General features: G+C 43.6%; 1 protein-coding gene and 2 non-coding genes across 3 annotated transcripts; all 3 read left to right on the top strand.

Moving 5' to 3' along the window:
• Positions 1 to 1,618: 1,618 nt before the first annotated feature.
• pabpc1b (poly A binding protein, cytoplasmic 1 b) lies at positions 1,619 to 10,437 on the top strand. Its single transcript, XM_017716933.2, has 15 exons — positions 1,619 to 1,811; positions 4,445 to 4,638; positions 4,748 to 4,863; positions 5,506 to 5,645; positions 5,764 to 5,858; positions 6,216 to 6,353; positions 6,794 to 6,889; positions 7,257 to 7,529; positions 7,948 to 8,038; positions 8,530 to 8,640; positions 8,729 to 8,877; positions 8,979 to 9,063; positions 9,417 to 9,547; positions 9,848 to 9,946; positions 10,048 to 10,437. The coding sequence occupies exons 1-14, from the start codon at positions 1,619 to 1,621 to the stop codon at positions 9,938 to 9,940; spliced, it is 1,905 nt and encodes a 634-aa protein (XP_017572422.1). The 3' UTR covers positions 9,941 to 9,946; positions 10,048 to 10,437.
• Positions 6,385 to 6,520, top strand: LOC119262621. Its single transcript, XR_005129777.1, has one exon. It is a non-coding gene; the product is annotated as a small nucleolar RNA SNORA5 (small nucleolar RNA).
• Positions 8,245 to 8,380, top strand: LOC119262620. The gene has a single exon (XR_005129776.1). It is a non-coding gene; the product is annotated as a small nucleolar RNA SNORA5 (small nucleolar RNA).
• Positions 10,438 to 11,739: the final 1,302 nt, after the last annotated feature.

The raw sequence follows: 11,739 nt of genomic DNA, 5'->3' as shown, positions 1-11,739 counted from the left end.
GAGCACACCTAATTCAACTTAATTAACCTAACTAATAAACAAGCGCCTCATTGAGTGGGCCTGGTGTGGGGGTAGAGCAGTGTTTCCCAGCTCTGGTCCTGGAGGCCCACTTTCCTGCACATCATAGTGCTTTTTCTGCTTTAACACAGCCACTTGAAGTCAATGCTGGGCTGCGAATGACCTGATTAGTTAGGCCGGGTGTGTTGGGAGCCGGATAAACATGCTGCACATAAAAAAAACAGTTTGGACTTGTGAATTGGCTCTACAGATTTATTGGAGATAAAAGAGCACTTGTGAGTCAGACAGCCAATATAGAGCTTTGATCACTTCTAGATTTCTCTCACAAGGAACAGTCAGTTTGGAACACAGCCATAATAAGACAAGTGCTCAACTAACAGAAGTAAACAAAACAACAAACCAAATCTTTAAGACATAATACTGATCATAGCTTATCCCCAAGATTCAATGAACAGCTTACACTAAAGGGGAATTTCTCCGATTGTTCAAAATTTCTATATTATTCAGCATTTGAGATGTAATCAGAGATCCAGAGGTGGTTTGGTGTGAAACGGTTCAGACGTCTTTACAGTGGTGGTGATGGGAACCAGGCGTCGCCATGACTACAACACAGATATAGACGTTTTATTTACCATCCAGAACCACCAGAGAACCTACACGGGTCTTCTGAGCTTTATATTGAATGTAATACACATTTCACGTCAAATCCTCGCCTCAAAACTGCAGTAAAATAACGCCTCACACATTAAGCAGCATATCCGTAGACATGTAAGTGATTTTCTGCCAGGCAGCTTTTAGTCATTGAAACGCATGGGACGCCTGGTTCCTACCACCACCACTGTGAGCAGTTCTGACTCGGTAAGTTTCTCCAGAACGGAGCGTTTCACGCCGAACCACAACTCTGCTTACATCATAACCAACTAATTACGGACAAATTTTTGTGAAATTACGAGGACTAAGAAAACGCTTAGCTGTAGTAGAAAGCACACGCTATGTGTCACACTCCCCTCCCCCCTTCTGATTGGTTATAATGGTTCGTTCCGATGACGTATTGCTGCCGTATAAATAGCGCCGCGCTGCGGCTGTTTCTCTCCCCGAAACCCCCCGGCTGTTAGTGCGGTGTGAGTGCGTGTGTGCTGCTGAGCTCGGCGCACATTATATAAAAAAATAAAAAACAAAAAAAAATTTAAAAATCTTAAAAACTCTTAAAAAATCTTTCTTTTTTTTGTTTTTGTAAGAAAACAAGTCGGTGAAGCAGGAGGAGCAGGACGCGGCACATCAGTAGGAGAAACTAACGTTAAACGACAACTCTTCACCCCGAGACCCCGAGCTTCGAGGCCTTGCGAGCGGATTTATTTCGGTTCTTTTTCAGTTTCTCTCTAAAAAAAAAGCGTCACTTTCTTAATTTAGTCTAATTTATTAACCCAATATTCTTATTTGGCTCTCCGGTGACTATTTTAACGCGAAGGTATTTTAAAAAAAACGTCCGATTTTAAGGCTACGTTAGCGTTAGCTTGCGTACTAAAGCGGCGGTTGTCCGTTAGCGTAGAGAAAATTCAAATCTCGTGTTTTTCCGTTCACGTTCGGCTCGAATTCGGAGATGAACCCAGGCGCTCCCGGCTACCCGATGGCCTCGCTGTATGTCGGGGACCTCCATCCCGATGTGACCGAGGCCATGCTGTATGAGAAGTTCAGCCCGGCCGGGGCCATCCTCTCCATCCGAGTCTGCCGAGACATGATCACCCGCCGCTCGCTCGGCTACGCCTACGTCAACTTCCAGCAGCCGGCGGACGGTGAGTTTCTCTCGAATTAGCCTTTGGGGGGGTCCACACTGGGCCTGGAGAGCACGCGCAGATGGGTGGCTTGTCTTTGACTCCAGATTTTCTGAAATAGTTGAGATGTCACGTTAAAGTGGTTTGGCGTGAAATAGCCTGTCCTAGTTGTCCACGGTGGTGGTGATGGGAACCAGACGTTCAACTTTAAAAGCTCCCTCACAGAATGCCAGTACATGGATGTCTGAGACACTGTTCTGTGGTGGATCTGACAAGGTTTTAGACTAATATTTATTTGGATGCCTGCTTGGTAGAGGAACGAGTTACGTGTAGGTTCTCTGGTGGTTCTAGATGGTAAATAAAATGTGTTGTAGGGATGGCGACGCCTGGTTCCTATCACCGCCACTGTAAAGACTTCTGAACCATTTCACACCAAACCACTTTTTTGGCAGTATCTCGGCTGTTTCTGAAAGCCTCCATTTGCTCAGTGAGTTTCCTCGAGTTCACGCAGTTATTTTCCCTTGGTATGTTAAGGTGTTAGTTGGCTGATAATATGCACGTTATTATAGAGAGCTCTCTGCAGTGTTCCTATCTCTTGGGGCCAAAGGTGGGCTTCCCTAGTCCGACACCCTCCAAGTCTGCCTTTGAGTAGGCTATGTTTAAGCTCCTCACTGTTTAGTGTGCATGTTGGATCTTTTATAGACACGTCCGTTTTTCTTTAACACGTGCTGTTACTCTGCATTGGCAGTTGGACCACGAAACCTGATAAATGACCCTTTTAATGTGCCTTCATGTCTGTTTAGTCTGTCTAGATGGGACTGTTATTCTGCATTGACACCAGTTTAGTTATGAGAATCCTTTTCTTAAAGGCTGCGATCGTCCCTGTAAATTCTTGCCTTTATTTATTAAACATTGGATCCTTTTTTGACATGTTATGGTTGGAGATGCTTCTCTGTATAAAATTAAGCTTATTTAACGAGCTGGCTGGTTTGGGCCTGCTAGCTGCCCAGTGCTAACCATGTGTTAAAGCTGCTCCTTGCTAATGAGCTTAACAGGCTCACATACTGAATCATAGGATTTTGGAGAGGTCACTTAGATGTGTGGGCAGTTAAATAATGGCATGAGCAGGTTTCCCTCCATGTTGACCAGGAGCATGTGCTCTAGCAGCACATGGCCTTTGCTAGCAGGCCTGACTGCGTGGAAGAGCAAGGTGGGGTTATACAGCCCACCCAGATGGGAGGGACGGTTTGGCAGACGATGTAGTTTAGTTTCCCCCACTTGGCCTGAATGTAATCAGCCAGAACTGGCTTCGTTTCTGAGCTTTGCTGCTTGAGCTTTAGCACTGGAGCTTCGTGCAAATGCAGCTAACGAGTGGTACAGGCCTGTGACGCCAGATCACTTCGTGGTTCGTACACGTGGTTTAGCACCAGAGCTACACTATAGGTCTGGAGTTCGGCTCTAAATGCGTCATTACCAACCAGTTACGTTTAAACTGGAGTTGGCTTGTCTTACTGAACCAGCACACAGGAGAGCAGGGTGACCTGTTACAGCACCAGCATTGACAGTCTGATGTTGGGAAAAGTGAATACTTATTTGATTAATTTGGATTTAGTTTGATCTCATTTTACTGGATCTTTTTTCTGAACAGTGTAACTGTAAATTTGGAACCTAAAACACTGAAAGGAACTGCGCATGAAAGGGCTAGTTTCCTTCCCTGTGTGGTTAAAACTGGTGACCTGTGATCAGACCTGGTGAAGCGTAATACTTTGGTTTTATGAGTCCTTAGAGAACTCTGATCTGTACGTTGGTCATCCCTGGCCAGCTCAGTTAAATTTTTCATGGCATTTTGGATGATTTCTGTTAAAGTTGTGGTTCATCATTGTGGCATTACCTGGAATTTAAAGACCAGGTTCTGTTTATAAACTGGACCCTTAAGTGTGAATTGATCAAGGAAAGGAATCACTAGAATTTGTCAAATCCTTATCAGGGGTTACAGGTTATGCATTAAACTGCATTTGAGTAGGAAGATTGGGAAAGTGTACATCTGTTTAAGCCTGTTTTACACAAGCGTGTTTTCTGATGGTGAGAATGCAGTGAATACATGTGTGAAAAGGTATAGGTGAGTGACTTTGTCTGCAAGTGGAGCAACTCAAGGAATTTCTAAAGCTTTTTGACTAACTCATTTACGTTTCTAAGCTTTTCCATTGTAATTCAGTTATGCAAACATGGTAGAATGTGTTCTGTATGGGTGGCTCCTGATGGCATGCAATGTGATTTGTTTGGCCACCAAGTAAATTCAGTATTGTCATGCAGTTTGAAAATCACAAGGTCTTCAGTTTTAAATTGAGCTCTGCTATATTCCGTGTTCAAGTCTCAAGCGAGGCAGTGCACATTCTTGACTTTAGCCAGAAAGTGACTGGTCTGCAGGATTTACAGAAAATAATTGCAATATAAATCTGTCACGGTAGTCAAATCAAAATGAGGGGTTTTCTCAAAATTGCTCAGCTTCAACTGCTGGATTTGTCTTGCAGTTAATACACATGTGCAAAACATTGAAATATCATGAAATATTCATGGTGTGTCTGGAGTTTACCTTGTGATTGAACTTCAAGAACAAACAAAATCTAAACCTTTTCTTCTCCCCACACTTACAGCTGAGCGTGCTTTGGACACAATGAACTTTGACGTGATCAAGGGCAGGCCTGTCCGCATCATGTGGTCTCAGCGTGACCCTTCGCTGAGGAAGAGTGGAGTTGGCAACATCTTCATCAAAAACTTGGACAAGTCTATTGACAACAAGGCCCTTTACGACACATTCTCTGCTTTTGGCAACATCTTGTCCTGTAAGGTGAGTCATTAGGCACTGCTGGACTGATGCTTCTCATCTGACTTTGTGCATGACTGCTTGTGGTGGCTGCATGACTGATTTGCGTTTGCTCCTTTGTCTTCTTTCCAAGGTGGTTTGTGATGAAAATGGCTCAAAAGGTTATGGCTTTGTACACTTCGAGACCCAGGAGGCAGCTGAAAGGGCCATTGAGAAAATGAATGGCATGTTGCTCAATGACAGAAAAGTGTAAGTGAGCTATTGGTGCTGGTGTCTTTAAACTATCCAAGCTCTACCTACAAATGCTTTCTTTCGTAGCGATGGTTAAATGTTATGAGGTTTACAGGGCCTTGGTAAAAGGCTCGTTGCCCTAACAAGGAACTGTCGCTCGCTCCGTTTTCCACATTGGACCCCTACAGTGCAAGTTGCTATAATATCCCATTTAAAATGCGGAGTTGGTGAATGTTATTGCTAATTGAAGTAAAGTGCTTTTGGTTGGAAGTGGCAACACTGAATTAGCTACCATGTTAATTCTAGAAATTCTCCTGATTGGTCAAGTGGGACATTGGACACAAATTAAAGGCAGACTTGAAATGTGGGGAGTTTTGACAAACTGAATTGTGGTAGTTTCTCATGAGATTAAAGATTTTTACCAGCATTCTGTAAATCTAATTCTGTTCAAAAGCATTAGGTATGAATGCTTTTGGAGGTAGAGCATCAGTTGAACAGTCACTTATTAACCAGTAGTTATGTAGAAACTAACATGCATTGTTTGGTGTTCTGCCTTGTTAGAATAGCTTTGTACAGCAGCATCTTATGCCTAAATGTTGGTTTCATAAAGGAGTGCTTATTACAGGAAAGCACTCATCTCTAAACTGAATGCACCTGCAGGTTTGTGGGGCGCTTCAAATCTCGCAAAGAACGTGAGGCTGAGCTTGGAGCCAGAGCAAAGGAGTTTACCAACGTCTACATCAAAAACTTTGGGGAAGATATGGATGATGAGAAACTGAAGGAGGTCTTTAGCAAATATGGTAAGCCTGGCAATTTTAAAACACTTGCACTGACACAGCGGTGAACTGTTAAAGTACCTTCTGAAACTTGGGCGTTCAGCTTAGCCAAGTTAGACAGTGGTGTTTATGTACCCCCTAGGCAATGCCATGAGCATCCGCGTGATGACTGACGACACCGGCAAATCCAGAGGCTTTGGCTTCGTGAGCTTTGAGAGGCATGAGGATGCTCAGAAGGTTAGTAGATCAAGCAAAACCTTTTGCTGTTTTTGAAGGTCTTTTGCATTCAGACAAGGTTTTGTTCACTCCTTCTGGAAAGCTTTTTATATAGATTTGTGTCTGAGGTATTTAAGATACTAGTTTCAGTTGTTCCCTGAAAAGATTGTTCACAAATGTTTGCTTATACAGTGCAGGCTCAAATTTGCGTAACCATGCGTATTCTTGATCTTTGTAATGTATTTAGGGAAAAGCTGTAGATGCTCTTTGAACATGAATAAAACTTGAGCACAATCCAACTGATCAATGATTTAAATGATGCCTTTACCAAAATGGAGAGGATTCCTCCGTTCACTCATTCTTTGATCTTTGATCCAGGCTGTGGATGAAATGAATGGAAAAGAACTCAACGGGAAGCTGATCTATGTCGGTCGTGCCCAGAAGAAGGTGGAGCGTCAGATCGAACTCAAGCGCAAGTTCGAGCAGATGAAGCAGGATCGTATGACCCGTTATCAGGTCAGTTTGGTTGAAAACGTGTTAAAGCTCTTGCAGCCTTGTCGAATTCGGTGCAACCCCCTCGGTGGGCTTCACTGGCCAAAATGGCTGCTACAGGAAGGAGGTAGTCCATGGGCCCCATGTTCTAGTACTGTGGACACTGGGCATAAATAAGGCTATGTACAATGGTTGAATCTTCATTTCAGCCAGCGCTGATGAGGGAAATGGGTCCAAACATGTCTGGTGTCCAAGGATTTCATTTTTGTGATTAAACCTAGACATGCATTACTTGTTAAACAGACTTGTAGCTCAAGGGTTTGCTTGTAACAAGTTGAGAAGCAAATCCTGGACACCAACATGCAACATTTCAGTAAACTGTTTCTTTAAATAGGCCTATGGATTATGACTGTAAATACTAGTTTAAGTAAGCATTGCAAGTTATTCTTATACATCATCTCTAGGGTGTCAATCTCTATGTGAAAAACTTGGATGATGGCATCGATGATGAACGTCTGCGCAAAGAGTTCTCTCCTTTTGGAACGATCACCAGTGCCAAGGTATTACCCCATCAGAGACCCTTCACTATTGCATATCTGCAGATACGAAGTCCGTCTTGCTTTTGTACAGAGCATACATAGTCCGTTAGTTACTAAACCAGCCATTCTGCTAGCTGAAATACTTTGACTGGAGTCAAAATTTGGCACTGGGTGTTAAGTGGCTGTTTTGCATTTTGATAGTCTGATGGCATGTATTTAAAAATTTCCTGAAAATGTAGTTTGCTGCTGTAAGCTGTGGATAATGTCTGGTGCAGTGACCTAAACTGCAGTGACCTAAACTAGTGTCAATTGCAAAGGATCAGGATCAAACTGGGCTTTATAACTGATGCTGATCCATTAAAATATTCTCCCGCTGTCTGCTCTTTAGGTTATGATGGACGGAGGCCGCAGTAAGGGCTTCGGTTTTGTCTGCTTTTCGTCCCCTGAAGAGGCCACCAAGGCTGTGACTGAGATGAATGGGCGAATCGTGGCTACAAAGCCGCTCTACGTGGCCCTGGCACAACGTAAAGAGGAGCGCCAGGCCCACCTGACTAACCAGTACATGCAGAGGATGGCCAGTGTACGTGCTGTGCCCAACCCAGTCCTCAACCCGTACCAGGCTGCCCCGCCATCCGGATACTTCATGGCTGCCATTCCACAGGTTGACATTTTCAAAAGTATTGTTGTCGGTGACTTTCAGTGCATCATTAATCTAAAAGCATGGAAGCAAGCAGTGGTTAGTTTGAGCTTCATAATGGTTTGTTTACCAGCAACCAGCTCTAAACTGGATGGCACCAAACGCGTAATCAAAGCCATTTGTTATGGAATATTCCAGTGTTTTGCAGTACTGTACTGCTGCTCTTGTGTTCCATCTGGAGAGCAACGTTCATGCTGGTGCTTTGTACCGAGCAGTTTAATTTTTCAGAGTTTTGAATGAAACATGGCTGCTAGTTGTGTCAGAATAGGAATAATTGTGTGTATATATAAACAATATGGCTTGCTATGATCACATACTACATAAATTCTCTTCCCAAGTTCTGTGCTTATTTTTTGACTAACATTTTGATGTTTATCCCAAGGCACAGAACAGAGCTGCATACTACCCTACAAGTCAACTGGCTCAGCTCCGACCAAGCCCACGTTGGACTACCCAGGGTGTCAGACCTCAAAGTAAGATCTCCAGTAGACATGGGTGGCTTTATTCCGGCCCAGTTTCTCCAGTAATGGATTAAAACTAGGTTGGACTGATCACTGCCAGTTCACATTTTGAAAATATTTTACTTTATGCTCAAGTGCTGTCAGGGTTCTGGGGTAACCAGCCCAGTAATAAGATTACTGTCCTGTCTAGGTCCTTTAAGTTGGTAAGATTGGGCTCTTGCAGCCTTGTCAAATTCGGTGCAACCCCCTCAGTGGGCTACACCGGCCAAAATGGCTGCTACAGTGACTTGGTAGTCCATGGGCCCCATTTTCTGGTACAGTAGATATGTGGGGATAATTGGGCTATGTACAAGCGCTGAAACCTGGCTTCTGCAATATGTATAAACCTTTACAGGCAAATGGCACCGTATGGTTAGACTAAAGTATTTTCAAAAGCCAAAGTTGGCACAATAATTCAGATTATTCTTTACTCATTTCATAAATCACTCACGTTTCTCCTCTAGACTTCCAGAACATGCAAGCCACCATGAGGCCATCAGCTCCCCGGCCTCAGACATTTGGTGCCATGAGGCCTGCCTCACAGGTGCCCCGCATGATGTCTACTCAGCGTGTTGGTGAGTTAATCACTTGCTGATCTGTTTTTCTAGCCTGTTTTCACCCTGTACTGGTAATATTTCTATTAACATCCCTCTTCATCTCCAGCTGCGCAGACAATGGGCCCACGGCCTGCGACTGCTGCAGCTGCTGCTGCCGCAGCTCCAGTGCGCAGCGTGCCACAGTACAAATATGCTGCAGGAGTGCGCAACCCACAGCAGCACATGAACACTCAGCCTCAGGTCTCAATGCAGCAGGTGAGCCATGCTGTTTAAACGTGCGAAAGCTACAGGTCCACTACAGAGTGAAGGGCTAACGTGGTGTTTCTCCCCTTTCCTCCTCCCCTCTTTTTCTTCAGCCTGCTGTGCATGTGCAGGGGCAGGAGCCTCTCACAGCCTCCATGTTGGCTGCGGCACCTCCGCAGGAGCAGAAGCAGATGCTGGGTGAGTGGCTCTTTAACATGCCGTCTTAAAGTACAGCATGTGTTTTAAACATGGTATTTGGACTTCCCCAAATGAATAAAAGCTCAAATTTAATGGTTTGTGCAGCCAGCAAAAGCAAAGATCTGTACCTGATGGCTGGGTTGACTTTGTTAAACTGTCTGGGTGATTAGAATTAACCCTTTCTGCAGTTCTAGTCATTACAGCTTCCATGATTTGATCAGTTCTGTGTTGAGCTGCTTTATTTGAATACCTGATCAACTGCATGAATACTTGTTTGGATGGCTTATTTAAATAACCAGGCATTCCCATAGCCTAGGGTTTTCTGCTGTTTTACGAATGTAATTTTTTTCCAGGTGAGCGTCTCTTCCCACTGATCCAGAACATGCATCCCACCCTGGCGGGGAAAATCACCGGCATGCTGCTGGAGATCGACAACTCCGAGCTGCTGCACATGCTGGAGTCTCCAGAGTCTCTGCGCTCCAAGGTCACGCTTATTTTTTGGATGTTCATTTTTTTTTCCACTAAAGAATTTTGCTTGCTTTGGATAATTTGTATCTAATGCAAAGTCACAGTTAAGCTGATTGTGAATACAGTGAATCATCACGATGCTCTCAAGTCAACCTGGTTGGTTAGAAACCCATTTAGGTATTGCAGAGGGAAGAAGTGACCCTGGTTAACAAATGTTTACTAGCTCTGTGACTAGGTCTGGGATGACGTGATTATGGGATGACGTGAATATTAAGTACAGGTTGTCTTGTCGTTTAAATGTGGTGTGATGTTTCAGGTTGATGAGGCAGTTGCTGTGCTCCAGGCTCACCAGGCTAAGGAAGCCGCTCAGAAAAATGTGACCAACTCTGCTGGTGTGCCAAGCGTCTAAGCCGAGGTAATATGGTTGTTTTTACATGCATCAAATGAAATATTAATGACTTACAGCTGCAACTCAAGCCACCTTTTTCCTCATGGCTGCCTTTTTTCTCTTTGCAGGGGCGGAACTTAAACTTGCTTCACCGAGGGGGGAACATCTTAAACGTTGAAAAAACACAAAACATTGCAAAAAGATTTAAAATAATTTTAAAAAAAGGAAAAAAACCGAACTAGACTCTGCCAGGTCTAGAGAAGAACGCTAGGCCTAGTCAATTTAAAAAAAAGAAAAAATGAAAAATGGAAAAAGTAAAAAATGTAAAATCTGGTGTTTTAAAGAAATTCCATAAAAAATAGGGAAATATAGCCCTATAGCATTCCTTATTTTACTCCTTTTATTTTGGGAAAGCCCGGTATGTCCTGGGAGGGGAGGTGAGGACGGATTTACGCCGGCGTTTGTGAAAGTTCTCATTGAAAATATGCTTGCTCAATAAAGTAATTAAAATATCTGCACATCAGACTCTTTCATAGTAAAAATAACTTTTCTGTAAAGTTAACAGATCAGTCATGCTGCGCTCAGATGTCTGCATTTCAGTGATGCATGGCCGATGGCGACGTGGAGCTATGCAGACGTCGCCATGGTGACTGGTACCAGTGAGGGGTTTATCGATGGAGAGGCAGGAGGCGCTCTGAACCCTGATTTTCTTTTATAATACTGGGCTCATCTGGAGTTTAACAGCGAGCCGGAACGTTTTGTCTGTGGAACGTTGCTTTTTTGAAAACAATGGAATGTCCAGTTTGCAGTCTGTCTACAGCAATCATGAATGCAGCATGCCTCCTTTAAAGGAAACGCATTATGTACACAGAACCTGCTTTACATAAATTACTTAATTTCTTTCATAGTGACCAGTTTGAGGTGGAGCTCCATCCTTTAGTACCCCATGTTTGTTTTTACTTGTTGCCCCCAGTCTGGACATGTGAGAACTATTCAAAGTTCGACTTGTTCTAAGTGTATTCTACTCATGCAAAAAGGGTCAAAAATAAGGTTCTACAAAAAGTAAAGACTTCAGTCGGAGTTCTTCTGGAAGGATGGAAAAGGCCCTCTTCATTTGAGCTTCAGGTGGCAAGATGCCTCCTGGACAACCACAATGCAATGATGTAATTCAAAGCATCCTTTATACCCTAATCTGGGCTGAGCTTGACCCCCTTTTCATATGGCCTTCAATCACTTGGATCCCATTATGTCCTAGTTTAACACATCTGGAAACCCTCATTTCCCACCGTTCTTAACTTTTTTTTAAAAAGGTTTCTCAGCCTTGTTCCCATCAAGTCCTCCTGTCCTTCCAAGGTCATCCTTTTGTGTATCCTTATTAATTTGGCTGAAAGACCAGTTTTGCCAGCCCTTATCTTGTCTTCTATTAACAGCTAGCTTGTCCTCCTCTTTTTGCTGTGCAAGCGATGTTTCTCAGCCCTCCCATCTAAAACCCTCTTCGTACAATGCCTTGCCTGTGCCCAGGTCAAGAGTTCATGCTGTCCCATTCATACGATGTTGGGTTTTCTACTGAGACTTGTCTGCCTCAGCCGTGGAACTTATTTCAGTAGTTTCTCAGTAAATGATTTAAATAAAAGGTCTGGTAAAATGATCAAAGAACCCATTTCATCAGAAATCCTGGCCTAGCGTGCCGGTAGACTCCCTCTTTGGACAATCTGAAACGGGTTACTAACCAGCTCCATGAGGCTCTTCACACCTAAACTTCTCTGCCGATTTGGTAGCATTAAAGAAAAGATCAGTGCCAATAAAGACTTATTTAGGCT

The sequence above is a fragment of the Pygocentrus nattereri genome, chromosome 27 (genome assembly GCF_015220715.1).
Source record: "Pygocentrus nattereri isolate fPygNat1 chromosome 27, fPygNat1.pri, whole genome shotgun sequence".
Taxonomy (NCBI): domain Eukaryota; kingdom Metazoa; phylum Chordata; class Actinopteri; order Characiformes; family Serrasalmidae; genus Pygocentrus; species Pygocentrus nattereri.
Note: the sequence above shows the minus strand (reverse complement) of the source record. Positions and strands in the feature narration are given on the sequence as shown.

Bases quoted from the DNA above. Each gene is read 5' to 3' on its own strand.
- pabpc1b (XM_017716933.2), top strand. From the start codon at position 1,619: ATGAACCCAGGCGCTCCCGGCTACCCGATGGCCTCGCTGTATGTCGGG. The intron at 6,354-6,793 runs GTCAGTTTGGTT...CATCATCTCTAG, and splicing joins ATCGTATGACCCGTTATCAG to GGTGTCAATCTCTATGTGAA. The intron at 9,548-9,847 runs GTCACGCTTATT...GTGATGTTTCAG, and splicing joins CAGAGTCTCTGCGCTCCAAG to GTTGATGAGGCAGTTGCTGT.